The following is a 27,931-nucleotide window of genomic DNA, read 5'->3' as shown; positions in this document are numbered from 1 at the left end:
TTAGTTGTGACAGATTTCTTTTAAAGTTGAGCCAGTGTGGATGTTGCTCTGACACCTGCCACCTAGCTAAAGATCCATGTTGTGGCCGACCTGTTAACATTATTTAAAAAAAGTAAATCAGGGCTGTCAAATTGTAGTTATTGTTATTTTTTATTTACAGCATTAAAAGAGATTAATACCGTCACACAGCTGCATTTTGTCTAGTGTACGCTCGCGTGTTAAGGACATGGACGTGACTGCTGTGCAGGGAGCACAAGGGGCGGCAACCAATGGCCAGAGCCGCCTAATCCTCAATAAACACGACCGATCGACTGTGTTCAGGAAAATTTGCATTTTGCAAGCAGAGCGAACTGACCTCCGTCAACATGCCAGCGCAACGCTACCCTCTTGTTCCCACGCTTGTCCCTGTAATAGCACCAAGTGCAGCCAATTGGTTCAATATGAACTAGTTGGTTAAAGTTGAACTTATCCACTGTGAAAAGCGTGTTGCTTGTTGAGACACAGAGATTAAGGCGCTCATCTTGTGCTGAGTCGGAGGGGAACTAAAACAGCCAGCGCAGAGTTTTTCCCCCCGTGAGCACTGCCAAGGGCGTGATGACCCCCCTGATGTAAAGTGAGTTTGCTAGTTCCAGTTTTCTCATGGTGCCTTCACAATGGCCTGTTTGGGAGCTGCCTGCCAGCATTGCTTAATTAGGCGAGGAGTTGATTAATTTGCGCTAATTGACAGCTAATTAAAGGCCTGAGGGCACATCGGATTGACGTTTGTCAGGGCGGCCAGGCTTGGTGGGGTCAGGGCAACGGGTTGTTGACGGCCGAGGACGCTTTTTTCCCCTGGAGGGGAGGCGACCCCCACCTTGAGGAGCACGTCTAGACAGGGCAGGGGTCCCGCTTGACGGGCAGCCACCAGTGCTTTCTCCGTAATGTGGCCATCAGGCCACTTTCTGTGACAGCAGTCAGCTGACCAGTCACCCTCAACGCGTAAGAGCAGTCAAGCAGTCATAGCTTCCATTAGCAACATATGTGGCCCGTCACAGCAGCTCGGCCCCGGATGGGGAACAGGCTCCGGCTTCTGTTGTAGAAAGTCTACAAGTTGAGAACCTGTTGCCCTTATCTTCACACATTAACGGATGAACAACACAAACCTCTTGTTGCATCGAGATGGCAGGGGACAACGTCCCAGACAAGCATTCCAACCATTATGAACCAATACAACCCTTCCCCACCGCCTGATGCCAATTCCGGGATGCTATCTAGGAGGGAGCAACGCTAAAAAAAATAAATAAATAAAAAATCTGCATCTACATCTTGTTGGATGGGTCAAGACCCGTGAAACTGGGGACAAGGGGGCTCCTGTGGTGTGGCTTCAGTGGGTCGGTGGCAGCAGCCTCTTCCATCCGTGTGAATCGTAAAGACAATAAGGGGCTTATTAGGGGGCATCGGAGGGGGAAGCATACCTCTGAGCGGAGGGGAGCAGGAGCAGACGCTCGCCAAGCAGAGGCGAAGCCCCTACGACATCTCCAGCCGAGAACAGTCCTGGCCATTGTCTCACCTAATTACACTGGCCAAAGTTGTCTTTGTTTCCAGTTCAGTGTGCCTGTCTGATTCCCTTTTCCCCCGGAACGCTCTCTCCAATGTCGCTGGAAGTGTGCTAATTAGAAAAGAAATGGTCTTAGCAATTATGTCAGCTCTCATTAACGGGGATGACAATGAGCAATATTATTTTTATGCAATGTTTTGTGTAGGGGGCCTCTCAACTTCCAATACTCATTAAATGGGAAAAATGTCTCTGCAGCGGTGTGGAAGCACTTTCATGTCAGGGACCTTTGCGTGTCCGGATCTAAAGAGGGGGCTACGATGGGAGGCAGTCTATGCAGTGGCACCGGCATGAAGTTATTGCCCTAATTAAAAGTTTGGGACGTTACCTCATCAAAGCTGCCGCTGGAACATTACTCTTCTTGTCTAAGAGGAGCCACGCCCTGGCCACTCATCCAAGTGTCAGTTATGCTCATTGTCTGAGCTCATGCTAAGCTAATTAGGTGAACAATGGACAATGGTGTTTTCAGGAGAGACACGCTGTTGTGGCTGTACTCACAGCATCAGAAAACACGGTTTCCAAAGTTCAACGGTATTCACGTTTGAAAAGTCTTTATTTTTTACAATCTGAAACAGCATAAGAATTAAATATAGAAATTATGCTTCATACAAAGTAAAGTAGCTACTCGATCTTCTTTTACACCAGAGATATTTACACTTACATTCAGACATAAAGACAAAATGTGTCTGTGGTAATGGTTATGTTACATGCTCATATGCAAACAAGCTTATTAATGCATAAAGGATAAGTCACTAGTCTGCTGGCACACAGGATATTTGAGCTGTTGCTCCACTGGACTTCATTTTTTGGGTCTTTCCAAGATGTTCAGGAATTTGCCTCTTGTCATTTCTCTGGCTGGAAAACATAAAAAGATGAAAGACACAAAACCGGGTTTGAAATGGATTATATAGTCAGATTGTACGAGACTTTAACACATAATATCTACATGGAAGTTATGGCTTTGACCTTGGATGAGCATAGAAGAACTGGCAATGGTGGAGCTGATCATCAATGCACGGCGTGCAGTTAACTTGCAAGATGTCAAAGCGGGAAGTAATTTATACAAACATCTGCTCCTTTTTTAATGACCGTAACATCACACATCACAGCAAAGGCTGCAAACGAGAACAACAAATGCTCCTGTTGCAGACGCCTGTCAAAGTTGGAATGCACAAAGAGACACAAATCTGCCTACAGACAATAAAAAAATAACAATATATTCACAACAATATTCTATTTTGGAATGAAAAATATTAAAAACCAATGAACATTGATTAGGGCTGTGCTTTTTTAAAATGATTAAGACACCATTGTACATTTCCGGTATTTATAAAAATTTCCTTTCATGCACGGTTTGGAAAAAAAATTGTGTACAAAAACCTCCCAGCACCTTTTCAAGCATCCAACGTTAAGGTCAGTGCACTTGAAACACCCTTGACAACAACCAAACCAAAAGCAAAAGTTCAAGCCTTTGTGGCTTATTGACTAGTTTCTACAGACTAAACATGATTGAAGTTACATTAGTTTTAAAATTTCGCTTTTTATTGTAACAAATATATAATTTATTTGTTTTGGGGGGAAAAAAAAATCTAAAAATTCACGTCTGGCCCACCATAGTGTATATGTAGAGTAAATTGCTTATTTAAAATACTTTAGCAAATCTTAAAAATGTTTCTAGTCTAATTTTGAGACATCAAGGTCTAGATGTCTAAAATGTCTAATCCAATGGATAAAATTTAAGTTTTTTCAGTTTATTCAGCATTGTTTAAAATCTCTCTGCATTCATTAAATCCCATCAGTTGAAGGTATCAGGTGGTTCTATTTCTGCGCTGCATCAGGAACAGATTCATCAGCAAAATGTCTGCTGTAGTGACTACGGGCCCTTACGGGTACAGTAGCTGCGCTTTGTTTTCTGTAAGAAGATAACGCGCTTGGTCTCCCTGTGCTCATCTGCTAATTTATTTCTGTGTGCTGGTGGCATCAAACCAACAAAAGGAGAGGCTGTTGCTAAAAAAAAAAAAAAAAAAAAAAAAAAAAAAAAAAAAAAACACACACACACACACACACACATCTCTGGGGCAGAATTCCTATTTTGCCTACAAAGAAAGGGGAAAATTCCAACTTTATATGAGACACAAAAACCCCTTCCACTCACATGATAAAGCCACCCTTCCATAATTGTTACTTGAAAAACATCAACTTGACATCAAGCATCAATCCCATTCAACAACTGTCATCAACAGAGGCAGAGCTAGATGTCCTGCTACAGTTTAAACTCCAGTGACAGCGGTACTGTGTGTGTGTGTGTGTGTGTGTGTGTGTGTGTGTGTTTGGGCAGAGTGTGAGGAGGGCAGTTAAGCGGTGAAAGGGTTAGTCGGCTCCTCTGGCCGCGGCTAATGAAAAAGCGGGGCGGATTGTAATTTAGATGAGCCGCCCCGAGCGGAATGATAATGCGGGCCGCCAACAGCACCGGCTTCACCTTGAGGTGTCCATCATCGGGTTAAACATGATGCTAATTGGATTCAGATTGATTAATTTTGCTCTGCGCTGTCTCTTCAAATAACACCAAACAAAATAATCACTCGGCCAAGGCTAGCCCAGCAGAGGCCCGAAAATGGAATGAAACCTTAGGAAAAAATCGCACCGACAGTCAGGGGGGCAACCAAATGAGTTAGAATGACCCGTAATTACTTCTGCACAGATTGCGTTTTCATACCTGCACAAATTACTGATGGGCATCCAAAGGTGCCACAATTGTTAATATGTAGGGTACACCTCAATCTGGGGATGGTGGGAGGACATGAATGAGGAATTTTTACTTGCCTGCTGCTACACAATATCAAAACCACAGTGTAAGAACACTGCACGCCGCAGTTTAAATACATCTTAAAACACATCACAAACAAAGCCCGTGAAATTTTGATCTTTCCAAATTTCGTTACAGGGAATCACTGGAGACACTGCAAGGTCGTGTTGGGTTATCTAAGAGTAATGTAACAACATTAATAGATGTGTAGGTTTATGTACGAGTTTATGAAGGAGTTTCATCATAATAACAACCCATTGCCTTGATCACAGACTCACTGCACCATTTCCACCAAATCTTTGGAAATAAATTGTTTAAAAAAAACCTCCCAGCACCCAACCACGAGAAATGCACTTGACAAGTCTTCAACAATCACAAGTTCAAGCCTTTGTGGTTAATTGACTAGTTTCTACAGACTAAAAATTATTGATTTTTAAATTATTTTTTTTTAAAAATTGCTTTTTATTGTGATAAAAATGTTTGTGGAAAAAAAAACTCAAAATTCACTTCTGGCCCAACATAATATATATGTAGAGTAAATTGCTTATTTAAAATATTAACATGTCATTTTGAGACATTGTCGTTCTTTCAATATAGTCTACTGGACCCTCTGTTTCATTCATTACATTATTTGACGTAATATATTATTAATTATGGATTTATTTCTGAATTAAACGTTTTTAAATGGTTTTAATTAAAAAAGGACAGAGGGATGGTTTTGTTAATACAAATAATGTTAATAACGAGATAATAGGTGGTTATAATGCAGCTGTTTATAGGACACAGATTTTCTCAAGAAAACCTCATTATTTCTTGTGTGAAAGGAGGCATGATCTGCATGTGGCTGCAACACAGAGCACGTCCGAGTCAAGCCAGGACTTCCTAATCCGTCCTCCGCCTTGTGATACGCCTGCTAACAGCTTGTTAAACGGCCCAGTGCTTTCTGGAGGAGCCTACAAACAGAAGGCGGCCCTTATCCCAGATGATTTCCTCTCTCTCACTCGCTCTCTCTCTCTCTTAAATAAAATAAAAAAAGAAAAAGAAAACAGTATGTGGGCCGGGCCAGGCCTGGCTCGGTGGCCTCCCCTGAGAGGTCTGCGCTGGGGAGAACCCCTCTGATCCGCTCATTAATTAGATTTCAATTTATCCTCCATTTCTGTCAGAGCATGAGTGGAATGAATTGCACTGAGGATGTGAGATTAAAAAACGGGGCACCAATGCGCAGCTCCTGCTGCAGCTGGTCCAGCCACCTTCTGCCCACTTTCCACGTGCGCGCACACCCACCCACACACACAAACAGATGGACTGGCAGACTCAAAAACACTCCAACATGCGCACACACACACACACACACACACTTTCCCTCTCCACAGCTCTCGTCCTGCCACAGGCCAAGCAGGATCAATACTGATTAGCGGGAGTTAGAGATTTGTTTAGTTGATTAGAAAGGTCAATTACTAATTCTGCACTTAGTTAATCAGCAACTCACAGCAGCTGACATCCATACTGAACGGCACCTCATGGATCCGTCTTTTCCCTGCGTTTGTTTTATGAGGCGCTCATTAGAAGCGGGTACAGTAGCACGAGGGACGCGACGGGCAGATGGGACCCGACGTGGGCATCCTCATTAATCTCAGCCGGACAATGACGCGGCCCTCGGTCGGGAGAAGCAACCTGTTTTGTTTGTGGTGCTGCGTTTTTGTGTTTGTTTGTGTGTAGAATCTTTGTGGGACGGTGGCTCGGAGCAGGTGCCGGGGCAGCCGTGGCTTTCGTGCTGCCCGTTGCGCGATTCCAGACCAGTAGGCTAATCCGTGACCCGACAGACGTCAGTGCTCTCCCTCTCCCGTCTCTGCGCCGCACTCGGAGCTGATTGCTGCCGCGCTGGATTATTATTCAAACGGATTATCCGCCCGTCCCGCTCCCCCCCCCCCCGTACGGTCCTGTTCAGTGATTTTTGTTTTCTCAAAAACCGAACCACATCATTTATTACGTTGTTTATCAGATTAAAAGAAAATGAAAGGCCACTGAGGGCAAACAAGAGGACCTTAGTGTGGTTTTGGAGGGTGGCTTTGAGGGGTGCGGTCATCCCTCTCTTCATACCGAGGAAGGACCGCGGCTCGCCCCGAGACAAGATGGATCCCTCTTAACCCTCGAGAGAAAATGAGACTCCGGGTTAACCGGGATGCCATCCCCTCGCACTGACGGCGGCGATTCGCTTTCATTAAGAGTCAAGCGCGCTAATCGCACCCCTGTTGCACATCTCAAACGGCCATCCTGCTATTACAGCGAGTAATCTTTATTTAATGGATTTAACATCCATTCTCGCTGCCAAGGCCCCGTGGGAGCGCGTGCGCGCGAACACTTAGCGGACAGGCACGCGTGCGGACGCACACACGCCCCAGACCCACGCCGCCCAGCCCCCTTCTGGCTCCCCGCCCCATCAACTCTTTCACTTCCCCATCAGCACCACCCCCCCCCTCCCCACGCCGGAACACACTCACCTGACACTCATGTTTGTGTTCAAAATTCAATTACCCACTTATTGATACTTCAGAGGGATATTTAAGATGCAGACACCGCGCGTGATTTCCCCAGGGAGCCACTGGTTCCTCTTTATGTCCCAGCCGAGAGCTCCCCCCCCCCATCGAATCATCACTCTCTCTCTCTCACATACACACGCGCACACACACCTGCCACAGCCTATCCCTGTTCAAGAGGTGTCCTTATTAATAGGCAATCAGTCAAAATTCATTCATTAAAAACCCTAAAAGGTTTCACACCAGCACTATGATTAGCTGGGAAAGAAAATCCAATGAATTCCTAATGTATTTATGGAAATTAGGTGTCCTTTCCGATCTGTTCACAGAGCGCTGGCTAGAACACAGGCAGCAGAATGTGTCGGATTCGCTCTCCCGGCTCCTCCGGCTCCTGCTTCACAGTAAACAGCTCACGGTAAACATGTAGATTTCCTACATTTACATTTCCTAACAACTGAGCACACTAACAAGTACATACTAACAGACACTAAAGATGAATCCTACGAATTTACATTAACACTGCTGGCCAATATGCTTTATACATCATGCAATTTCAAAACATTAGATATTTATCACAATATTGTATTGAATATGAATGACACCCCCCCCCCCCAAATATGAAAGACCAAGTCTGATCAAATAATAATTAGGTATAATGATCAATTATGTCAGCGCCTATCTCATGTGTTTATAGGACTGTCATAAGATGTACAAAATAAATGTATTAAATGTAATAAATGCAAAAATATAAATATTTGCATCCCGATAACCATATTTTATCATTATAATGGATGGTTGCGTTTCACATGAAGAGAGTGGCGCTTCTGAATGCTCCACAGGCAGCTTGTGAGCGGAGCTGAGAGGCTCTAATGGAACTCAAACGGCACTGCGTGGTGCATTTAGAGAAGGGGCCTAATCCATCATGATGGCCCCCACCACCACCAAATAATCCTTCGAAAAAGCAGGCTTGGTAGCTCATCAAATTAAAATCTAAGGTTTGCACTAAAAAACAAGCCATGCATTTGTTGCAGCGAATTTCAACACTCAGGTTCAATTTAGGTTATGTTCGGGGTGTGTTATATCTATCATTTCTTATTTTATTTATTTATTTATTTATAACGAAGTTAAAATTATTGGACAGTCAAAAACGTTAAACTAGCATAGCTGCATAAAAAGAAGTCATTAACTAACGCCAGGGGATAAAACACCCTCTCATTGAAAATTGTTAGACATAACTGACGTTGGTGTTAACAAATCAATGGATGTTGTGTCAGACTGTGCAATATGACGCACTTCATTTAACTTGGCTAAATATCGGGTCAATAAAACAATAAGCCAATGTGGGCTGGCACAATTCAGACCGCATGAAATGCAACGACAATGAAAATGTCTGCGAATACCTCATAGGCAGAAATTACTGTCACTTATACTACTATGATGACATTTACACAGGAACACAGTTTTCAGTAACTAAATAACGCCTGATTTTCCATAATTGTTGTTTCCATGAATTACATTAGTAAGATACAATTAACAAGACTGAGGTCGTTTAAAAACACTGTTACAGGATGGAAAAATCATCTTCATTCTTAAAGTACCAAACATTTTTGCCAATTTTGCACATTGGTTAGCTACACTGCAATTACTTGATTTTCGATGTCCACTTACAGAGAAATTATCAATGTATAATTTCAATGGTTGCTATATTTGAAGACAGGGGAAAAAAAAAAAAAAAAAAGCACTTTGAAAACGTTCAAAATTAATTTGCATTTGACCCCCAAACAAATCAGCAAGATTTCAAGATTTCTGGCTCCAAGTTGTGTTTTTAAGAGCTCCTCAACTCGTTATCTGTATAAAAGTCCATAGAAGCAATTAATCAATCCAGATTCCAAACTCTGCACCATGGCCAAGACCGAGGAGCTTTCCAAGGATTTCATGGACAAGATTGTGGACCTACAAAAGTCTGGAATCGGCTACAAGACCATCGCCAAGCAGCTGGGTGAGAAGGTGATAACATTTGGTGCGATTATTTGCAAATGGAAAAACCCTCGATCGGGAGCTCCACGCAAGATCCCACCACGTGGAGTTTCAATGATAATAATACAAGAAACGTCTGACCTCTCTGATTGTGGAAAAAGGGTTTTCCACAAAGTACTAAACATGTGTTTCAAAAGGGAGCAAGTAGAAATTACATTGATGAAGACGCTAATTTATTTAATTTATTTTGAAAAAAAATTCTGGATTTCTTTGTTCTTGCTCGGTCTCTCACTGTTCAAATGAAACTACCGTTGAAATTATAGACTGATCATTTCTTTAAAAGTGAGCAAAATTATTTCCTCCGCTATATGCTCATCCATTTTATTTGTGAACTTCTAGGACTCTTGATAGGCTGCCCTCACGGCATGTGTACAACCTATAAAGAAAGGACGTGTGAAATCAAACGAGAGGGCAGAGAGGTGGAGAGGAGACAGAGGACAGAGGAGGAGAGCAGAGGTGAGACGAGCGAGGAAGAGGAAGTCATTTCCCTCCGTTTGCTCTCTCTCATGATTCCTGCCGCCTCGGAGCTGCACTTCATAACTGCTCTGCCCCGCGGTCAGGGCAGGCTGATGGATTGATGACAGCACATTAGTTCTGGCGAGGAAGCATCAATGCAATCATATTCAGCCGCACAGTGCTCTTAATAGAGCTCAGATTGATCAAGGGAGGGAGTGGCGTTCGGCGAGGATATTAGCGGGTGACCTTCAGACTACGGTCATGATGGCCTGTACCCCACACCCTGCCTCGTTCAGGCCTCTGGATGGTTGTCCAGAGTTTATATATATATATATATTTCTGGATGTTGCTATAACCACCAAAGGGCAAGCAGATTCCACAAAAATAATCATACAGCATACTTGCTTCAATTCAGATATCAGATGTATAATCATGAACGGTGCAGCCAGAAATAGTTAATAGGTTTGGCTTTAATGCGCTACGCCTACAATGAACACATATCTGTAGCATTACACAGAAACTGTATTTTATGCCATGGCACAGAGAAAATCATTATTGAAAAATGATTGCACTCGTCAACAATGTCCCCTGATCTGACACCAGAACAATGCTGTATGTCCCAGGTTGCTCAGAAATGTCGAATATTCATTTCTTATTTCTTCAGATCGACACAGAAATATTTATTCATTCCTATTTTCTTTTTGTTAAATATTTAGCGCACTATTATAATGCCATCTTGTAAAACACCAAAAGGAGTTATTTCACACACTCAGTCTAACAAAAAAAGAAACATATAAATAATCATCAATTCCATAAAATCCTAAGCAACTAATTTGGAAGCGTTTGTGATTATGCATTACAGCACATGAAGCTCGCTAATGAATTCTGATTACGAGGCGACGCCGCTCTTTATCACTTGTAATTTCCTTAACATGTATAGGGCAATTAGGGAGATATATTGGTATTGATAAGGCAACGGATAACGGCCACTGCTTCGAAGTGTCTGACTGAATGTTTTTAAATGTGCCGCACTCTGTCAATCTAATCTCCTTGTTCGCTGATCAACTCTTAATAGCGTGTAATGAGTAATGTTGACAGCACGGGCTGATCTGAAGGTTGACTGTGCACACAGCAGAACAGGGGTGTCAAGCGATTGAATGCAACAGAAGGATTTGCTCAGTAAAATATAGGGTAGAAATGAGTGAATGAACTTCATGTTTTGATGCTTCTGCTTATGGTTAGAAATGGCAAAAATCACCGAGATTATTAGCAGCTATTTTATATAATAGTATATTTACCAACAAAAAAAATGGATGTTAATTGTTTTTGCTTTTAGTGATGCTGATAATAACAAAGGAACCTGTGGAGAGGACAAGTCTAAACCCACAAGTGCTGTTAGACCCGCATGAGCGTGGATGGTATCATCATCTGCGCCCCAGGCCCGTCTCCCAGGACCACTCTCCATTCAATTACCTTCAATAACAGCACTTCTCAGTGTAGCCACTGCTCCCTGGGGACCAGAGGGCCCTGATGACCGCGCTCTGCAGCCCACGACAGGAGTATTCATCATGGGCAGGAGCAGCTGGGTACTGGGGGAGTGGAGGCAGGCACGCGTCAACCCTCCCGGGATAGGACTGATCACTGCGTCATGCAGCTAAAGGAGGTGGGGAGGTGGGGGACCCATGGGGGAAAGGCCTGACAAACGCTTTATCCTAAGACACACCACCCACGGATGTGGGGCAGAAGCCACCATACAGGAAGGGCCTGGTTTAGTGATGCTGCCAAAGAGCAAAACAGCAAATATAAACATTATAAACCCCCAGAGTACTGTGGTAATAATGACTTAATGGGTTTTGATTATGAGTGGGTCCAGCTAATGTGTGTGAAATCCAAGATTTTCCGAAACATTCACGATTAAATATAATATTGTTTTAAAAAGGTTACACAAAAAAATTATGGTTGGTCTTATTAAAAACTGTAAAAAAAAAAAAAAAAAAAAAAAAAAAAAAAAAAAAACTGTGATACTAATTCTTCTTGGTTACCATTGCCCATCAAAATCTGGATATTTATGCAAGTGTGCAGCTTACAAGACACTAAGCTAGAGGCAGCAATTAATTTTCAGTACAACTCTAATAAACCAAGCTAAAAAAATCTCGGATATGCTTCAGCACTGAACATCGCTAATAAACAAACCAAAAAGGATATTTCACAATCCGGGCACATATGCTGAAAGGAAAAATGAGAAGACATCAACAAGCAAAATAACCCCACTTCCACAGGGCCATTTAACCTGCGGAGCGCTCAGAGCCCGGCTAAAGATGGTGGAGGACAACCTTCCCAACGGGGTGAGATTTCACTGCTTGATTGTGATCTTCCCATTAACCAGCTCGGGACTTTAATGGGCGACATGTCTGCAGGCGGGGGAGGGCGGTAAATCTGCGCCGCCTCCGCCGCCGCTAACCCACCCCTCCCTCTACCGCTCCCTGTTGCCAGCTCATTTTAAAGGCGGTGAGGAGTGAAAGAAACATGATGAAAAAGTAACCAAGATTTACAGGGCTCATCCTGACAGGCAGGAAAAGGGGGAAAATTAAACCATGGTGCATTAAAAAGGCACCATTAAGGCCCGGCTCTGAGACGAATAATAATCATCATTTTGCATCACCACGCCATAGAGGGGACAACTCAATGGCATTCTATTGCAGAGGGCATTCAGACAAATCAGGCATTCCTTTCTGTTACAGAGCATGATGTTTGGAGGAAAAAAAAAAAACCGAATTATTATCCTAATGAGTGGATTTAGGGCAATAGTATTAATCAAAATACGGCAAGTTTCTATGAATAAGCTGCTGACCGCCGGCTCTCCTCTTTAATAACTGTTATTCCTTCTGTCTGCAGGAATTTGTTCAACATTTGCAAAAGAATTAATTCACTCTGGTGAAACGCTACTAATTAAAAGGCGAAACTCAAACAAGTGGGAAAAGCAATTGGATTGGACGGCAATGCATTTGTCACAATTCATCGATAGTCACTAGACTGGCACGTATCCTTCATGCCTAAATAGCTGCAGAGAGGCCTGATCCTGTTCTGTAAATACTAGCAGGCTGAGATAAGCAGTATTTTTGGAGCAGCGGTAATCTGCAGCGCTCATAATTCCATAATGTGGGCCATCGGATGCAGGAGCATCGTACACAGAAACGTTGCCACAGCTGCCCCGCTGTCCCCTCCTAAAGTAAGTGGTCAAGTCTATACTGCTGGAAACGGTGAATTTCCTTCTGGGATGAATTAAGTTTCTATCTATCTAAATCAAGAAGACTGAAATAGTTCGCCAGGAGTAGTGTTATGCGAGAGCATAAGTGATGATTGATCATTTAATTTGCTCCTTCCCTGAGCGTGCACACTTATATCATGCTCTCCAGGTAGAATTTTACAAATCTGGGTTTCCTCTGCAATGTCACCAATGGTCTGAGGAACATAATGGCCTTAACATGCTTGTGGGCCACTGTTTCAATAATGGGAACAAGGGAGGCGTCAATTCTGCCCATTTTCTTGAAAATTGTCAGTAGGAAGCCTCTAAATTATCTGCAGACCCTCGACATTAACACATGCTGCTCATCAGAGACTGCTCACCATAAAAGGCCACTCAAAAACAGCACAAGCGTGGGTGGTGGGGGGTGGTAGTGGGAAAAGGGACAATCAACTGAATTACAAGGCACCAGAGAGCATCCAAATATATCCGCATGTCCGATGACCAATTTTTGTTTGGTCTAAAGCCAGCAAATGAAAGGAGAGGCGTACAACAATTTACGGCCAGTTGCACTCAATGGTTTTCCGGCCATGGCTTTTGTGCAGCACAAGCTTTGTTTGTTTGATCACCAGCTAAATACCCATCTTCCTCATGTGAAAAAAATTGGAGCACTTAGCAATGTGAGCTTAATCCACACTCGGAGGATTATGGCAACGGACGCCACAGAGCACACACACACACACACACACACACACACAATAAAAACACGGCCCATGTGCTCTATCGTGATGAGATTTGTATAGTAATTACAGTTAATTAAATACACCATGTATATATATTTATGACAAAAGATTAGCTGCGGGCAAAAATACCTGCACATTTCCAAAGATGAGTTTAGCATTTGATCAGGACAGTTACAGTTTATCTGCTAATGCAATCTACTAAACACACTGCATTACAGGTTAAGTGCCAAGGATCGCATGGGTCAGCACAGAGAGAGTCCTTGAGTAATGGAACCTGTCGATCAAAGACTGTTAAAAAAAAAAAAAAATAAATAAAAAAAAAATCACAGCGTGGACTGGGTTAGAAAGCACGCTTTTAGGCCAGCAGCACCATCTACCGGCCAAAATGTACAATTGCAGCCTAACAGTTTTTGCCTTTGGGTCTGTTGAAGTGTGAACACTTTTTTTCCCTCGTCAGGCAGAACAAATGCAACAAAACGAAGCTGTTCAATCAGTTACGATTAATTTTGATGATCTTAATCATAATTGCTTAAGCAAGAACAAACCTTAAAAATATCATGATTTTTGACACTGGTGTCCTACAGTCATTGACCAAAAGCAGACTAGTAGCCACTGCATGCCATTATGTCACAACTTACAAATGCGAACATTTATTCATGGATTCTGTGACCACAAAAAAAACACGATGATGGTTCTTTAGAAACATAGCAGAATGAGCTCTGAGGAGAGGAACCATTATTTGAAATGTTCATTCTCAGCCAGCCAATCTGAAATTCGAGGTTGGAACTGAATACGGTATAATTAATTTTTTTACTATGAGGAAAAAGGTGCCAAGGCAAACGATGAATAAACTCACACTCCTCCAGGCCTAGTTGGTAGGCCAAGTTTTGCAGCCCCTTCACTTTTTCCATGAGATTAGCTGTGGTCAGACTTCCAAGCTCTGGAACAAAGACAGAGCAGAGTGACTGACTTGTCCGAATTGAGGTGAAACCAGGCCAGAGAACAAGTCAGTCATGTGAAGCCACGACAAACACCTTACCCTTCAGCATTTCGACATCTTCTGACTCCAGTTCTGCCATCCACTTCGGTGGAGAGTTTGTGATCGGCTGAAATGACGAACAGCAAACATATGCTGTTAAGGCGTGTAAACCTATACGCCACCTTTACACACAGCTGTCCTGGTCACTTACATTTTTAAACGATGCTGCAAACTCTGCAACTCCTGGCACTGTTGGCAACATATAAAAAAAATAAATTAAATGAATTAATAAGGTATTTATTTTACTTTTGTATCGAACGGGAAAATGGAAAAGTAGTTGCTTTCAGTAAAGTTGAGGCCCATCTAGCTGTGAAGAAACTTACACTGCTCTGGCCACAGATCTGGCGAAGCCCTGTCCAGCTTCTCAAAACTCAGCAGCGAGGACTCGAAATCATCCGCTTGAAGGAAATGAAGGAAAAAAACGATCAAACAGCAGCAGAAAAAACACCAGGATAATCATGGATCGCTGACAGAAGCGTGAGGTTAGCGTGCATGCTAACCGTAGTTAATCTGACACGTCAACCGGCATTGCGGTACACTTATGCCGGGCATAAATATGACTCCCAAAGAACTAATTAAAAACAATTAACAAATGAGTGGAGGGGGGACATTGCCGGGCATAAATATGACTCCCAAAGAACTAATTAAAAACAATTAACAAATGAGTGGAGGGGGGACATTTTATTTCGGCTACCAGAACTACCAAGTTGGCTAACTAACTAGCTGGGACGAGAGGACACTTGGTGATAAAAGCAGAAAATAACACCATTTGTATATATGAGTACGGGCGACAAGCTTCACAAATCCACAACGTGAAATGGAAAAATAAAATTAACAACAATTCACGCTTTTTTCACGTCGCGTGAACATCGCATTAAACCGCGCTCGTGAATACGTTTTCTTAAAACGAGCTGGTGTCAAATGTCAGAATAAAGCCACAACACAACGTAACACAGAATTAAAATTTACCTCCATTCGGAGACGCCATCTTAACACCTCACCACGTGACGCTCTCCAGCCAATGGCTGGCGGCTGCCGCCCCGCCGGGACTTGGCGCCAGCAGGTGGCGCCATGCTGCGTCATGCACAAAACCCCAATATCATCACAATATTTCACGTTAAAACAAGGCTTTACGAGTAATGCTTTATGAGTAACTTATGTTCACTTATCCCTAACATATTATATAAAATGTCCGTTGTATTTTATCCAAAAGGTTAATTAAAATAACTGTAATTACACTTTCAGTATGTGAAAACACATTTTAGATCATTTTGTAAGCACTAGTAAGCACAAAGGGCTGAGAATATATGCATATACAGTACAGGTCAAATGTTTGGACACACCTTCTCATTCAATGTGTTTTCCTTATTTTCATGATCATTTACATTGGTAGATTTTCACTGAAGGCCTCAAAACTATATATAAACACATGTGGAGTTATGTACTTGACAACAAAAATTAAATAACTGAAAACATGTTTTATATTCTAGTATCTTTAAATTAGCTGCCCTTTGCTCTGATTACTGCTTTGCACACTCTTGGCATTATCTCGACGAGCTTCAAGAGGTCGTCACATGAAATGGTTCTCCAACAGTCTTGAAGGAGTTCCCAGAGGTGTTTAGCACTTGTTGGCCTCTTTGCCTTCACTCTGCGGTCCAGCTCACCCCAAACCATCTGGATTGGGTTCAGGTCCGGTGACTGTGGAGGCCAGGTCTCCACTTTTCGTTAAGAACATAACTCGACATGCCTTCAGTGAGAATCTACCAATGTAAATGGTCATGAAAGTAAAGAAAACACATTTGGCCTGTACTGTATATTTTTAGAAAACATAGATGAGGCACATACATTTTTAAAAAAAATGTATGGCTAGAAATGTATTATAACATAAAACATGTCTAGGTGAGGGGGACACCAAGATATTACAATCAGCAACATTCTAGAAACAAATTTTAATATAAATACTATAAATACATATGATTCACAAATAGTGTTTTATACACTGTTGCAAGGCACTTAGCATTATTGCTTTTTAAAAATCTTTTCACTGAACAGAAAACTCACACACACCACAGTTACGTTTTGACACTAGCATTATCAAACATACCACACAAATAATTTTATCTATTTTTAAGTTTCAAGTTTCTGCTAAAAAGAAAATCTTTCTTTTACCATTTGACCGGTACCCTCTGTTGAAGTCAATTTCATACATTCAATAACACAGACCAAATGAATGCAGGGAATCTATGTTAAGGAAATGTTAGAATATTCTTACAAAAATATCCCATTTACATCTGTACCATGACAAACACTATGAAAACAAGGATTTTCTGAGCTACATTTACAAAAAATATTCAACAGCAAGAGATCTGTAGCTTAGTCTGTAAGCAGCATAGTTGAGGCTAGTGAGCCAGCAAGTAACCATTCAAATTATACTGAAAACATCACATTTACTACTCTGTTCAAAACTCCCAGGAGTCCATCCACCTGAGGTTGGCCATGGAGCTGGACGGGTCATGTGCCAGTGGTCCCCTCATGCCATATGAAAGTGGATGGAAAAGGTAGAAACTGGAAAAAAGCACAAAGAAGAAAAAAAAGCATAACCACGATGTAGGCAAACAAGACCATCTAACAGTTAAATTTTTTTTTACTCTAGTACATCCTTTACCTATAGAGAAAAGCAATCGAAAGCAGGGCACGCCCTCCCCATTTTAAATTTTGAGCTGTGGCCGGGTTGAACAGTAGATCAGAATTCTGCAAGAATGTGTCCAATGTGATGCCTGCAAAGAATCCGCAGTCAATTCAAATTGCATGCTCACACACACACAGCTAACCTACACACACACAGAGCATCATAAACATACTGGTCAGCATGCTGCTGAAGAGCATGGCAGGGAAATAGTGGTGGTAGTACAGGATGCGGCCCATGCTGTAGAAGGGCAGGTAGTGCAGCAGCCAGCCCAGGAACAGCATCCCACCTCCTTGCATTAACACACGGCAGTGTTCTAAGGAGAAAAAAGCTTCTTTGCATGGTGTCCAAGTCATTGTAAACATTTTCAGTTGTGGCCCTAAAACATGATTTCTAAATCTAATGCATTTTAATGCATTTGTGATTTTTTCAGGATTCTTACTGAATGCAATTCTGAAATAGTATACATTTAAAGGCAGAAATATAGGTTGCTCAGTGGCAACCTTCTGATTATGGGGCCGCTTCCTTAACCACTCGGCCACCACTGCCCCTCGGACACAAGTATGGCAGCACAAATGTTAACAACGCAACTGCATATGGCTATACATACATATCTTACAGCAAGTATATTTCTGTCTTTCAACCACATAAAAGAAATGCACGATACTTTTTTTGTTGCATTTGATGTTGTACATTCTTAACATTATACAAAAGTCACCACAAACCTCTTCTCTTCTCATCCAGTTGGAGTCCTCTCTGAAGTGAGACAGATGCAGTGGCTACCATCACAACGTAAAGGCCCAGGCAGACCAGGTTCAGCCACCAAATGACCTACGTAAGTCAGGTTCAAATTTCTTTTGTCTATAAAGTGCTTTGGTAAGAGCTCAGATTAATGGAATAAGCAAGGACTTACAGGATTCCCCAGGAGGTACACCCTGTACTCTGTTTCATTTACTCCAGAAAACCTTAATCCCTAAGGTGACAGAAGTAGCAGTCAGGTGACGTCTACAGACACGTATTTTTCTAAAAAATCCACTATACACACACCTGGTAGTTGATAGGCCAGTGCCAGGGTTTAGAGTTCATTTCGTTGTCTTTGGGCTTCAAGCCGCTATTTCCCTAGGATTTGTATAAAATCCAGATCAAACATTCCCCCCATGCAATTATGCCGAAACAAGACTGGTGAAGAACGTGCACCTTACCCTGATCATGACAATGTGGGACTCCAACAGGATCTCCAAGAAAGAGGGTTTCAGCACAGACAAACTGATGTTGGCCACTAAGGGGTCAAACAAACATTATAAGCAAAAAAAAAAAAAAAACAGTCTTCATATTCATACAAAGATTAGGCTTACATTTTGGATTGATGTGATCCTCTATGTTCCACTGTGAGTTGGGGGTGTCCTTCAAATACGGACTACATGTAACTTCCACCTGCTCCCAGCCCCTACAGCGATAAATATATCAAATGTCCAATGTACTACGGTAGTCTTTTTTTTGAACAGAGGACCTTTGGTGGCACGGTCAAGGTGTTTGGGACATTCCAGTTAATGGTAAAGAGTGGTCCATAATCCCAAAACAACCAGAAAAAGACTACTGAGTAAGAGGCAGCAGATGTTACCATTTTGGCAAAGTCTTGCCAGAAGAATGGAGCACACAATGGCTGGAGAGATGCAGGAAGCGAATCTTACTGCGGAGCACCTTCACCAGATCTCCCTTTCGACCACCACACACCTCCACCTGCCACAGGTCATTGGGGTCTCCTGTGCCATTCTTAAAAGCCAAAAAAAAACAAATCAATGAAACAAGAAATATTAAACATCTATGATTACGGAAATCTAGTTTACTCACAATGCCATATCCAGTGACCTGGAAGTGTTTCTTGGTGAGAGGTGCCTCGTGAAAATGACTGTGGAGGTTGCGCGTGGTCCTGATGGACAACAGAACATAACCGATCATCATAGTCATCTTTGGCTACTGATCTTCGCTGACATACCGCAAGAAACAGTCGGCTCACTCTTTATGCTCCAGTCGAATAATGTCACCATGCCGGACCAGATCAGGGGCTCCAGAATCTAGACAAATTTAGGACAAGGTCAGTTCCACAGATTGGGTACAGTTCCAGCCCCGGGATTTAATTCGCATTCTGCCTCACCTTCGCCGTCGCCCTGTCTTCTTACCACCCACAGGTTGTTGTAGTCCTTGTGATGGTAGGCTGTAACCTGAAAAGAAGGAGAGTGGAGCAGGTTTGCGCTTTGAGCTCCTGCATTCAGGAACACGTTGAAAGTGACACTGACCTGCTGCTGCCGAGCTCCTACGCCCTCTGGGTACAGGTGCCAGTGAGAGTGGAGGTAGCCTCCAGCGATGCGCAGGTTTTTCACAGTTATGACTGAGCCATACGCCAGGTCTGCAGCAGGATCAGAAAGAGCTTCAAAAAGGGGAAATGCTGGGAATATTTACCCTATGATGGCTGCTGAAAATGTATGGGAAGAGTGCTCACATTCTGGCATTGAGGCGTTGTGCAGGTTGTTTCCAATCAAGCGAGACTGGAAAGAGGAACTAAAAAATCCATCTCCTGGCCCGCTGGGTGGACAAAGATTCAGACAATTATCAATCCATATCTCCAACAGAAGAAATCCAATGTATCTCATGGTCTATAATTTGCAGTAGTCGTGGCCTGATAGACTAGAAATCAGGTTCAAATCCTGCCAACTACGTTCTTTGAGGGGCAGTGGTGGCCTAGCGGTTAAGGGAGTAATGTTCATGCCCCAGTAGACAAGAGACTTACCTTCTGTTCAGGACGACAAAGTGGACAGCAAATATTGTAGTGTACAAGAACATGGGCAGCACGATCAAGCCAAAAATCCTGGCCAACAAGTGCCTCCCAAAGTCCACCTAGATGTGTAGCAGAACCACAAGGAAATAAAAAGGAAAAGGCAGGAGGAAAAAAAAAGATATAAGGAAGTAAGCAGAAAGGTACACATGAAAAACAGAGCTAGAATGCATATAAGAGATTATAGAGCAAGCCTTAAATCATACCAGAGAGAGCTGCAGGTCTCCGAGAATTATCCAAAGGTCCCGTGCCGTGTTAAGTCCGATCAGAAGGATAACAAAGAGCCCGACAAACTTCACACCAAGAGCACAAGATAGATTCACCCCTGTTAGAATCAGCCAAAGCCACCAAGATGGGCTGAAGGGACTAGGCATAAAGAAAATTATAAAATGAACATAAGATGATATAACATTTCACAGAACAATCTGATTTATGGGGGCCATGCGGAGGAAAACACACACACCTGCTTATCTGCCTGTTAAACTTGACCATGCTCAGCACGGCAGCCATAATAAAGAACATGAGGATGGGGTCCAGAAGGATGTACTGCGAAATGGTGATGCAGCCGGTGTCTGCAGGATACGATCCAATTCATTCACACAACTGACCATGATTGGGCCAATAAATACACAAAGAGACAGAATTTGTGGAAACAGACAGAAGCTACTGGCAGACATTCTGGTGGATAATGTGACCGCCGCTCCACTCACCGAAGATGATGAGGGCCGCAGAGATGAGTGCCGCTGCTGGAGAGTGCGACAGCTCCAGCACGGTCAGGAAGGCAAAGGGAGGCAGACAGGAACCAAGGGCAGCACACAGCTGCATACAGACAGGGGGGGGGGGTCGAGCACAAGGGTGAGGAATAAACGGACAATGAATAAAATAAGAAAACAGTAAAGGCCGGTGTAGTCTACCCCGCGCATTCCCAGATAATTGTGATGCTCGTATTTGTCTCCAGGCTTGATGAAAGGGAACGTTCCGTCGTAGCCGGTCAGGTAACCAGCCAAGCCGATCAGCATCTGAAAAGACAGAAGGGGTGTTGGAATCACACCGAGAACATGCTTTTGTGAACCAATCAACAAGCAGAAACGAGGTCTTACTTTGCCAAGTGGAGGGTGCACATCAAAAAAGAATGTCCTGTTGATGTAATAGCTGCCCATTTTCCCAAAGTGTGTCTCATCCCAACTAGACAGAAAAAAAATGAATAAATAAAATGAACAGGAAACGCAGTAAGTATCTGCATGTCCAACCATCCAACTCAAGATTCGATACTCAAGAGAGGTTTACTGTCAAGTACAACAGTATACAGTATATTGAAATACTGTTTCACACAGAGCCCCTATAGTGTGATAGTGGAGTAGTGGATGGACTAGCGGTTAAGAAATCAGCCCGTAATCAGAATGTTGCCGGTTCGTATCACTGCCCCCACACTGCTCCCCACACAGCCTGTCATGGCTGCCCACTGCTCACCAAGGGTGATGACTAAAAGCAGAGGACACATTTCGTTGTGTCACCGTGTGCTGTGCTTCAGTGTATCACAATGACAAACACTTCACTTTCCTTAAAAAAAAAAAAAAAGAAAAGAAATAAATGCACACACAACTCACCATATGTGTGGCGGTTCCATGACTTTAAAAAAGCGAGTGGAAAAGGACAATATGACCACGAACATGAGGGCATACGTCTGATTGTGTCGGCCAGTAGACACGCTCGGATTGGAGGGCTTTTTGGCTGGGTTGACAGGGGCGTCTGTATATCCGTTGTCCATGTAAGCTTTACGATTTCGGACCACTGTCCCCCCTCGCCCCCGGACGCTTTGAGCTTTATGCATGTCGCTTCTACGTCGGTTATTTATTTATTTATTTGGTTATTATCGATTAGTGTCATGTTAAACGATGACGCTTTTACGTAAATTAGCCCGCGTAATAGCTGACCTGCCCCCGTCCAGCCTCGCTGCAGATATTCGCGTGAAGCATCGGAAATGGACGGCGTGCGGCGCAAAAAGCACCGACAGGAGGCCTCCTGTCGTGCACTGCAGACTCGAGAAAAAACCCACGACATTCAAGAGCCTTAAAAAAAAACTACACTGCGTCCGATACTACAACGCGTCCCAACATCTTTTCTTCTGCGGGGATGGAAGCCCTAAACTTGAAATGCGCCACCGCCACCTACAGGCGCAGAGGGCACACTGAACTAAAACGCCTTCAGATTCAATGTTCAAGACTGGTTTATTGAAATAATGTTTCACACAGAACCCCCGTAGTGCAATCATAAAAGAAAAATATACATGTATATACACACCAAGCTAAACTACACTGACTAAAACTAAGCTTAAACACTGTACAGGTCTCTATAGGAGAAAAGTACAACTTTTCTGTAAAATACCTGGACGGCATCATGTAGGATGCTTGTAAGTGGACCTGTTGGATATTTCAAACAGGACACACAAGACAGGACAAACATGTGCAAAATGTGTAGGAATGTGCAAAAAGAGCAGAGATGTGCAAAAATCAAGTGCATGAGGCTGGAAGTGTATTTTGGTTGAGTTTAAGAGTGCTCTTGTGATGGCGGTGCATTGACAGCTCTTGCAGTATCTGGCAGTTACAGTCAAGCACATAGTTGGGGTTCTAGTGAACCTGAACTGATTAAGGGCATCTGCCAAACGTAGTGTAATGTAATGCAAAATCAGCTGAGGGGCTCGTACCCAACAAAGGCACATAAAACACCCACCAAAACCATAATTTCCATACTTTTTTGTATTGTGACAGGTTGTTTTCACTGTGTATTACCCTCGTGTAAAGGGTGGTAGTAGCCTAATGGGTAACACATTAGTCTATGAACCAGAAGACCCAGGTTCAAATCCCACTTACTACCATTGTATCTACTCCTGTAACTACTCCTTGAAAATCGCTCTGGATAAGGGTGTCTGAAAAATGCTGTAAATGTAAAGAAATTCTTGAGGGTTTTTTTTCAAATGATCTGAAAATGTAAGTGATTGAGAAAAGTAACTAATAAAAACTGCATTTACAGTGAAATGAAGACAAACACATTAGTAGAAATATTATTTTATTCAAAACGTAGACAATAGACGTCACTTCCACATGAAGAGTTAACGCGCGTCACTTTTGGAGTCCTGGCTTCACAGTCGTATCAAACGTATGTGTTTAAATCGACATAAACACAGAGTGTGATTATATTTTGGAGTAAAAATGCATTCGAGACTGCAGCTGTCTTCATTACACCATAAGAGAAAAATGTTTGCCATTTGTATCTTCAATATGACACGTCAGAGCATAGTTTTGTTCAGATGCAGGTTTCCTGTAAAATGTGATTATCAGCCGTTCATGAACACATCCACAAACACAGCTTTAAGTATTGCATTAACTATTGCTCATATTGGATATAAGCCAGTGGGTGAGTGGGGCAAAAACAAACACACATTTCATGAGGCCGTCAAAGCTGGTGGCTTTTGTTTCAGCGGCATTGTCTGTGAGGATCCAGTGATGCGTGGTTGCGGAGTCGAGTAAAAACCGAGCCACTGTACATCGATGCGGTGGCGCCAGACTCCTGGATTTGAGCTCAGTGCATTTTGCCTTTAGCAACTTTCCAGAAGTGTTCGCCAGGCAGCCGCGACAGCAAGAAGGGTTTTCAAATGCAGCCGGTGTTCTTGGTGTTTTCAAGGATCTCCTCGTAAAGCCAGCTCTGGGTGAACTCCTCAGACTGCTCCATCAACCCGAACAACTGCTTGTACTCCTCTGGGTACACCTGTCCGGTCAGGACGTCCTCAAAAAGCCCCATCTGTCCCAGGACCTTCGTCCCGCTGCCAGGACTCCAGGAGCTGAGGAACGTGCAGCCAAAGCAAATAAGTACACCGGGACAAAGAGAATTTTTAAAACACACGTGTATCCATGAAATAATATTGTCTTGGTGGCTACAATGACAATGAAAGTAAAAAGATATTTTTTAAATTTAAAAACAATTAAAATGTTTAATCGGTGCCAAGCAGTAAAATCTGGATACTTATCCTTCAGTCTACATTCAAGAATGTCACGTGAACACACAGTGAAACGCATACATGCATATGCGCATGGATTATGCAGGACCTTGTCCCAGGACAAAGTTTGAGACATATTTGCATAACGCTGCATTCACCACGGTGCCGTAAAATGCGGTACTCTTCAGATGAAAGGAAGTCAACTCACTCCAGTCGTTCAACCAGCCGGCCTTTCCTCTTAGCAAGACACTGCTTCACCATCATCACCAACGTGCCGGCGTTGCCGGGCGTGATGGTGGAGGTGAAGAAATCCTCACGTGGGGTCATCCGCACCAAGCACAGGTGATCGTTGGGCAGCTGGCAGAAGAACAGATGCCTATTAGGAGTGTTGCATGGAGGCATTAAAATGAACACACACCTCTAGTGGTGTTTACGTCAACAAAATTAATGACGAAATATTAACAGACTTACCGTACTCCTTGGAATGGCCATTCCGCCATGCTTTGAAGTCGTTACAAAGGAGCTCCAAGGTTCCTGCCAAGCACATGAATGCAAAACAAAATGTCAATTTATAGAGCTTGGGTGGAAGCACATTTCAAATCAATTATTTGTTCGTCTGCTCCTTCCTTACCTTGTGCAGCAGCTGGATCTCACAAGCCATCTGCCAAAGAGCGCTGAGGGCCTGGTAGCTCCTATTGTCTCCTGGCCTGGCGACTAGTTTCTGTGGGAAAAGATTCATCATACGACTGTGCGTGAACCGAAAACACCACCTGGCGTTCTGCACAGGGAGCAACTTACAGTGAACTCCTTCTCACTCAGGAACATGATCAGTTCAACGCGGCCGTATCGGAAGATGGAGATCCGCTCGAACAGGGCGTAGACCAGCTTCCAGAGCATGTTCCTCTCATTCCGCTGCGAGAACATCCCTATTACTTTTACAGGAATGCCTGACAAAACAAAAAGTCACCCACTTACTTACAGTCACATACAAAAATATATTTACTCACATCGGCAAAAACAAATAACCTTAAATTTACATATGAGCGAAGACACATTTTGTAAGCTTGAGGACCAATTCGCTCTAACCGTACTCACCTGCTGTCCAAGGAACCTCCGAAATCCCGAGATCGGTGAAGAGCTTCTCGGAGTACATGGCTGGAGGCTTCATGCTGCCATGCCCAATGGGGTCCAGCTTGAAGAAATCGCAGTGCACCACCTCCAACTGGCCCTCAAGCCTGCTCTCCAGAGCCTAGAGCCATAAAGGTGAATTTGGTTCACTGATAATACAACTACTAGATATATTGGAGAATATATACAGGGGCAGCACTCACCTGAAGGTCAGGAAGAAACGCCTTATCGCTCTCCAGAGCAACAACCCTTTGTGCTCCACAGTTCAAGAGTGACCGTGTCAACACGCCAGGGCCTAGAGTGCAACCAAAGGTACATTTTTTTTTTAAAGGCCCCCGGACATTAATTTTTTTTTTTTTATTTTTATTCATGGTGTCAAGATCTCCCCAGGATGCACCGTTTCGGTGTCCGTAGCTTTATCTGCTAATGAGGAGGAGAGAGGTGGGACGAGGAGGAGAGCGGCCTATAGAAGTTCAGGGGGAATTTGAGTAAATGACATCATCATCACCATTCACCAACCACATTGTTTGGCACAGACAGGAAGTCGTCTTGGAGTTTTTCCAGAAAAAAAAAAAAAATTATCCCACTGGTACTTCGTGATCTCATATGGTGGAACTAAAAAAAAACCCAAAAAAACATTTGTGCTAATTTTTACGTCCAATCACTGAGCAACTGCAATGCTATGACAGTCATGGAGTTACTTTTTTAGGGGAAGGGGTGAGAAATGCATGGCAAAAGGGGAGGTAACCTTACTTCTTATGACGAAATAAGAGGACGAATTCCAGATCAGACCTGAACGGCGAAGCAGAATGGCCAAAGCACTCTTTACACCTATCGCCATTTCTAGCCAATGCAGGACCATAGACAGGCTAGGGGAACTCGCATTAATGTTAAATATTCATGTAAGGGGACCTTTAGTACAAGTGAAGCAGTGTGTGGGGATGGTGCTTTGCTCAGTGGCACCTTGGCCGCTCAGGATTCGAACCCACAACCTTCTGATTACGGGTCGGCTTCCTTATCCGCTAGGCCACCACTGCCTCTTTAATATCTGACCAAAATGATTTAACACTGAACACAAAGAAACATGAACTTCACATTTGTACCTGGATTGCACTCAAAAATCACGGCTTTTCCGTCATCAATGTCCCCCGCCAGATGGTCTGTCACTACTCTGGCAAGCGACGGCTCCACGATGAAACGCCTCAGGCCCTTGCAGCTCAGGGCCTTCTGCATGTTCTCCTCCACCTCGCCCAGGTCCAGGAAGTCGTACCGGCAGTGAGGCCGATACTGCGCGGTCAAGGACACCGCCACCGCAGACAGGTTCCGCTGAGCCAGACCCGACGACGGCGAGATCAGCTCCCCTTTCCCCGGCTGGCCCTGAGCTTTCCGGGACCCTGCCGAGAGCGGCTCCAGGGAGGAAGAGCTCGGGGAAGTGACTATCGTCCTGCTGCGAGATGCAGGCTGAAGTCGAGGTGGCCTGGTCCGTGCTGGTCCACACACGGTCCTTAAGGCCACCAGAAAGAACCTACATCCCCCACAGTGTGCCATTTCTCAGTGATTTAATCCACCTTATAAAAAAAAACATACAAAATCAGCAATCCAAAACCACCAGAGTCTATATAATCTAGGTCTGTACATCGCATGTCTATATATCACACGTCTATGTCTGGATATCAATCCAGATGCAGCAGATGTGGGGTTAGAATAAATTTCATAACAACTAAACACAGACACAAACACATATAGAATTATAAGTAAATAAAAGCCACACGAAAACATTTGGGAACTAAGGTTTGCTAAGGTTCCGAGGAGACAATGAACGTCGAGCTGCAGCATGACAGTAGCTAACATTAACATTAGCATTAGCGCGTCCGCTACGCGCCGGGCGCAGGCCGCCGTGACTTAACCCGCGGCGACAATCCGGACGAGCAGAAGGAGGCTGGACGTACCGAACTGTACCGAACCGGCGCCTTGGTGAACGGCGAGGCTGTTCAGGGCATCTTCCTCCCGGGGCGGGCGTGACATTGACCAAGCGTGCTTGTCCTCCGCGTTGTGCAAGTTCCTTTTTGTCCCTCCTACGTCACTTCTCGGCGACAGAACCTGCTGCGCGGAAGGGAGGTAAAGACCGTGAAGTAGCAAGACGGTACACTTGAGCGGTTAGGGTGAACAGGCTGCATTAAAGGCAGACTAAAATAATTACTGTTTTTTTATTAATAGTACGTATATTGTCATGTTTTTCCTTAAAGGCCACATTGAGTTTATTTCCGTGGCTTCTGTGTGGCAAGCTGTAATAACTTTCCCCACACACTGCTCATGGCTGCCCACTGCTCACCAAGGGTGATGGTTAAAAGCAGAGGACACATTTCGTTGTGTTTGTGTTTCACAATGACAGTCACCTCACTTTCCCTTTCTACCACAAGAAACAACTTGCCATTACTGAATAAAAATATAATTCTACTAGTAAACATAAACCACTGTTGCCATCATTCATTTCTTTCCCTCTCTTTATAAACTGCCTATCCAAAAAAGACGCAAAAGACGTCACAGACGCAAATATGTTGTTAGCCTTGATTACGCCATGCATTGGTTGTGGCATTGTTTCAATTAAAAAGTAAAAATGATTGTGAAACACTGCAGCACAGCACATGGTGACATGGTGAAATGTGTCCTCTGTATTTAACCATCACCCTTGGTGAGCAGTGGGCGGCCGTAACAGGCGCCTGGGGAGAAGTGTGTGGGGACGGTGCTTTGCTCAGTAGTACCTTGGCGGATCGGGATTCGAACAACCCTCCATTTCCTGGTGAATCATGTTTACCTGCCAATAACTGGGTGGT

At 43.6% G+C, this 27,931-nt stretch overlaps 3 protein-coding genes across 3 annotated transcripts; all 3 read right to left on the bottom strand.

The window, feature by feature from the left end:
• Positions 1 to 2,128: 2,128 nt before the first annotated feature.
• lin52 (lin-52 DREAM MuvB core complex component) lies at positions 2,129 to 15,486 on the bottom strand. The gene is made up of 6 exons (XM_028987959.1): positions 15,426 to 15,486; positions 14,780 to 14,854; positions 14,608 to 14,645; positions 14,457 to 14,523; positions 14,274 to 14,357; positions 2,129 to 2,449 (listed from the first exon to the last, which is right to left on the bottom strand). The coding sequence occupies exons 1-6, from the start codon at positions 15,442 to 15,444 to the stop codon at positions 2,394 to 2,396; spliced, it is 339 nt and encodes a 112-aa protein (XP_028843792.1). The 5' UTR covers positions 15,445 to 15,486; the 3' UTR covers positions 2,129 to 2,393.
• Positions 15,487 to 16,386: 900 nt separating this feature from the next.
• pomt2 (protein-O-mannosyltransferase 2) lies at positions 16,387 to 22,104 on the bottom strand. Its single transcript, XM_028981887.1, has 21 exons — positions 21,583 to 22,104; positions 21,076 to 21,160; positions 20,890 to 20,994; positions 20,686 to 20,794; positions 20,439 to 20,547; positions 20,182 to 20,341; positions 19,931 to 20,037; positions 19,643 to 19,725; positions 19,440 to 19,549; positions 19,298 to 19,364; positions 19,160 to 19,217; positions 18,994 to 19,072; positions 18,764 to 18,915; positions 18,498 to 18,589; positions 18,345 to 18,421; positions 18,190 to 18,261; positions 18,056 to 18,115; positions 17,868 to 17,973; positions 17,318 to 17,458; positions 17,122 to 17,233; positions 16,387 to 17,021 (listed from the first exon to the last, which is right to left on the bottom strand). Exons 1-21 carry the CDS (start codon positions 21,804 to 21,806, stop codon positions 16,916 to 16,918), a joined length of 2,214 nt encoding a protein of 737 aa, XP_028837720.1. The 5' UTR covers positions 21,807 to 22,104; the 3' UTR covers positions 16,387 to 16,915.
• A 920-nt stretch (positions 22,105 to 23,024) lies between these two features.
• tfb2m (transcription factor B2, mitochondrial) lies at positions 23,025 to 27,186 on the bottom strand. The gene is made up of 9 exons (XM_028989513.1): positions 27,047 to 27,186; positions 26,201 to 26,665; positions 25,301 to 25,392; positions 25,065 to 25,218; positions 24,768 to 24,916; positions 24,601 to 24,690; positions 24,441 to 24,503; positions 24,178 to 24,326; positions 23,025 to 23,813 (listed from the first exon to the last, which is right to left on the bottom strand). Exons 2-9 carry the CDS (start codon positions 26,643 to 26,645, stop codon positions 23,624 to 23,626), a joined length of 1,332 nt encoding a protein of 443 aa, XP_028845346.1. The 5' UTR covers positions 26,646 to 26,665; positions 27,047 to 27,186; the 3' UTR covers positions 23,025 to 23,623.
• Positions 27,187 to 27,931: the final 745 nt, after the last annotated feature.

This window comes from Denticeps clupeoides, chromosome 1 (assembly GCF_900700375.1).
Source record: "Denticeps clupeoides chromosome 1, fDenClu1.1, whole genome shotgun sequence".
In the NCBI taxonomy this organism is placed as follows: Eukaryota; Metazoa; Chordata; class Actinopteri; order Clupeiformes; family Denticipitidae; genus Denticeps; species Denticeps clupeoides.
Note: the sequence above shows the minus strand (reverse complement) of the source record. Positions and strands in the feature narration are given on the sequence as shown.

Coding starts and splice junctions, on each gene's coding strand:
- pomt2 (XM_028981887.1), bottom strand. CDS start 21,806: ATGCATAAAGCTCAAAGCGTCCGGGGGCGAGGGGGGACAGTGGTCCGA. Junction 21,161..21,582: donor ATGGAACCGCCACACATATG/GTGAGTTGTGTG, acceptor TTTTCTGTCTAG/TTGGGATGAGACACACTTTG. Junction 17,459..17,867: donor ACTGGATGAGAAGAGAAGAG/GTTTGTGGTGAC, acceptor TTTTCTCCTTAG/AACACTGCCGTGTGTTAATG.
- lin52 (XM_028987959.1), bottom strand. Junction 14,646..14,779: donor AGATCTGTGGCCAGAGCAGT/GTAAGTTTCTTC, acceptor TGTTGCCAACAG/TGCCAGGAGTTGCAGAGTTT. Junction 14,524..14,607: donor TTGCAGCATCGTTTAAAAAT/GTAAGTGACCAG, acceptor TCGTCATTTCAG/CCGATCACAAACTCTCCACC.
- tfb2m (XM_028989513.1), bottom strand. CDS start 26,645: ATGGCACACTGTGGGGGATGTAGGTTCTTTCTGGTGGCCTTAAGGACC. Junction 24,504..24,600: donor AGATCCAGCTGCTGCACAAG/GTAAGGAAGGAG, acceptor TGTGCTTGGCAG/GAACCTTGGAGCTCCTTTGT. Junction 23,814..24,177: donor CGGCTGGTTGAACGACTGGA/GTGAGTTGACTT, acceptor CACGTTCCTCAG/CTCCTGGAGTCCTGGCAGCG.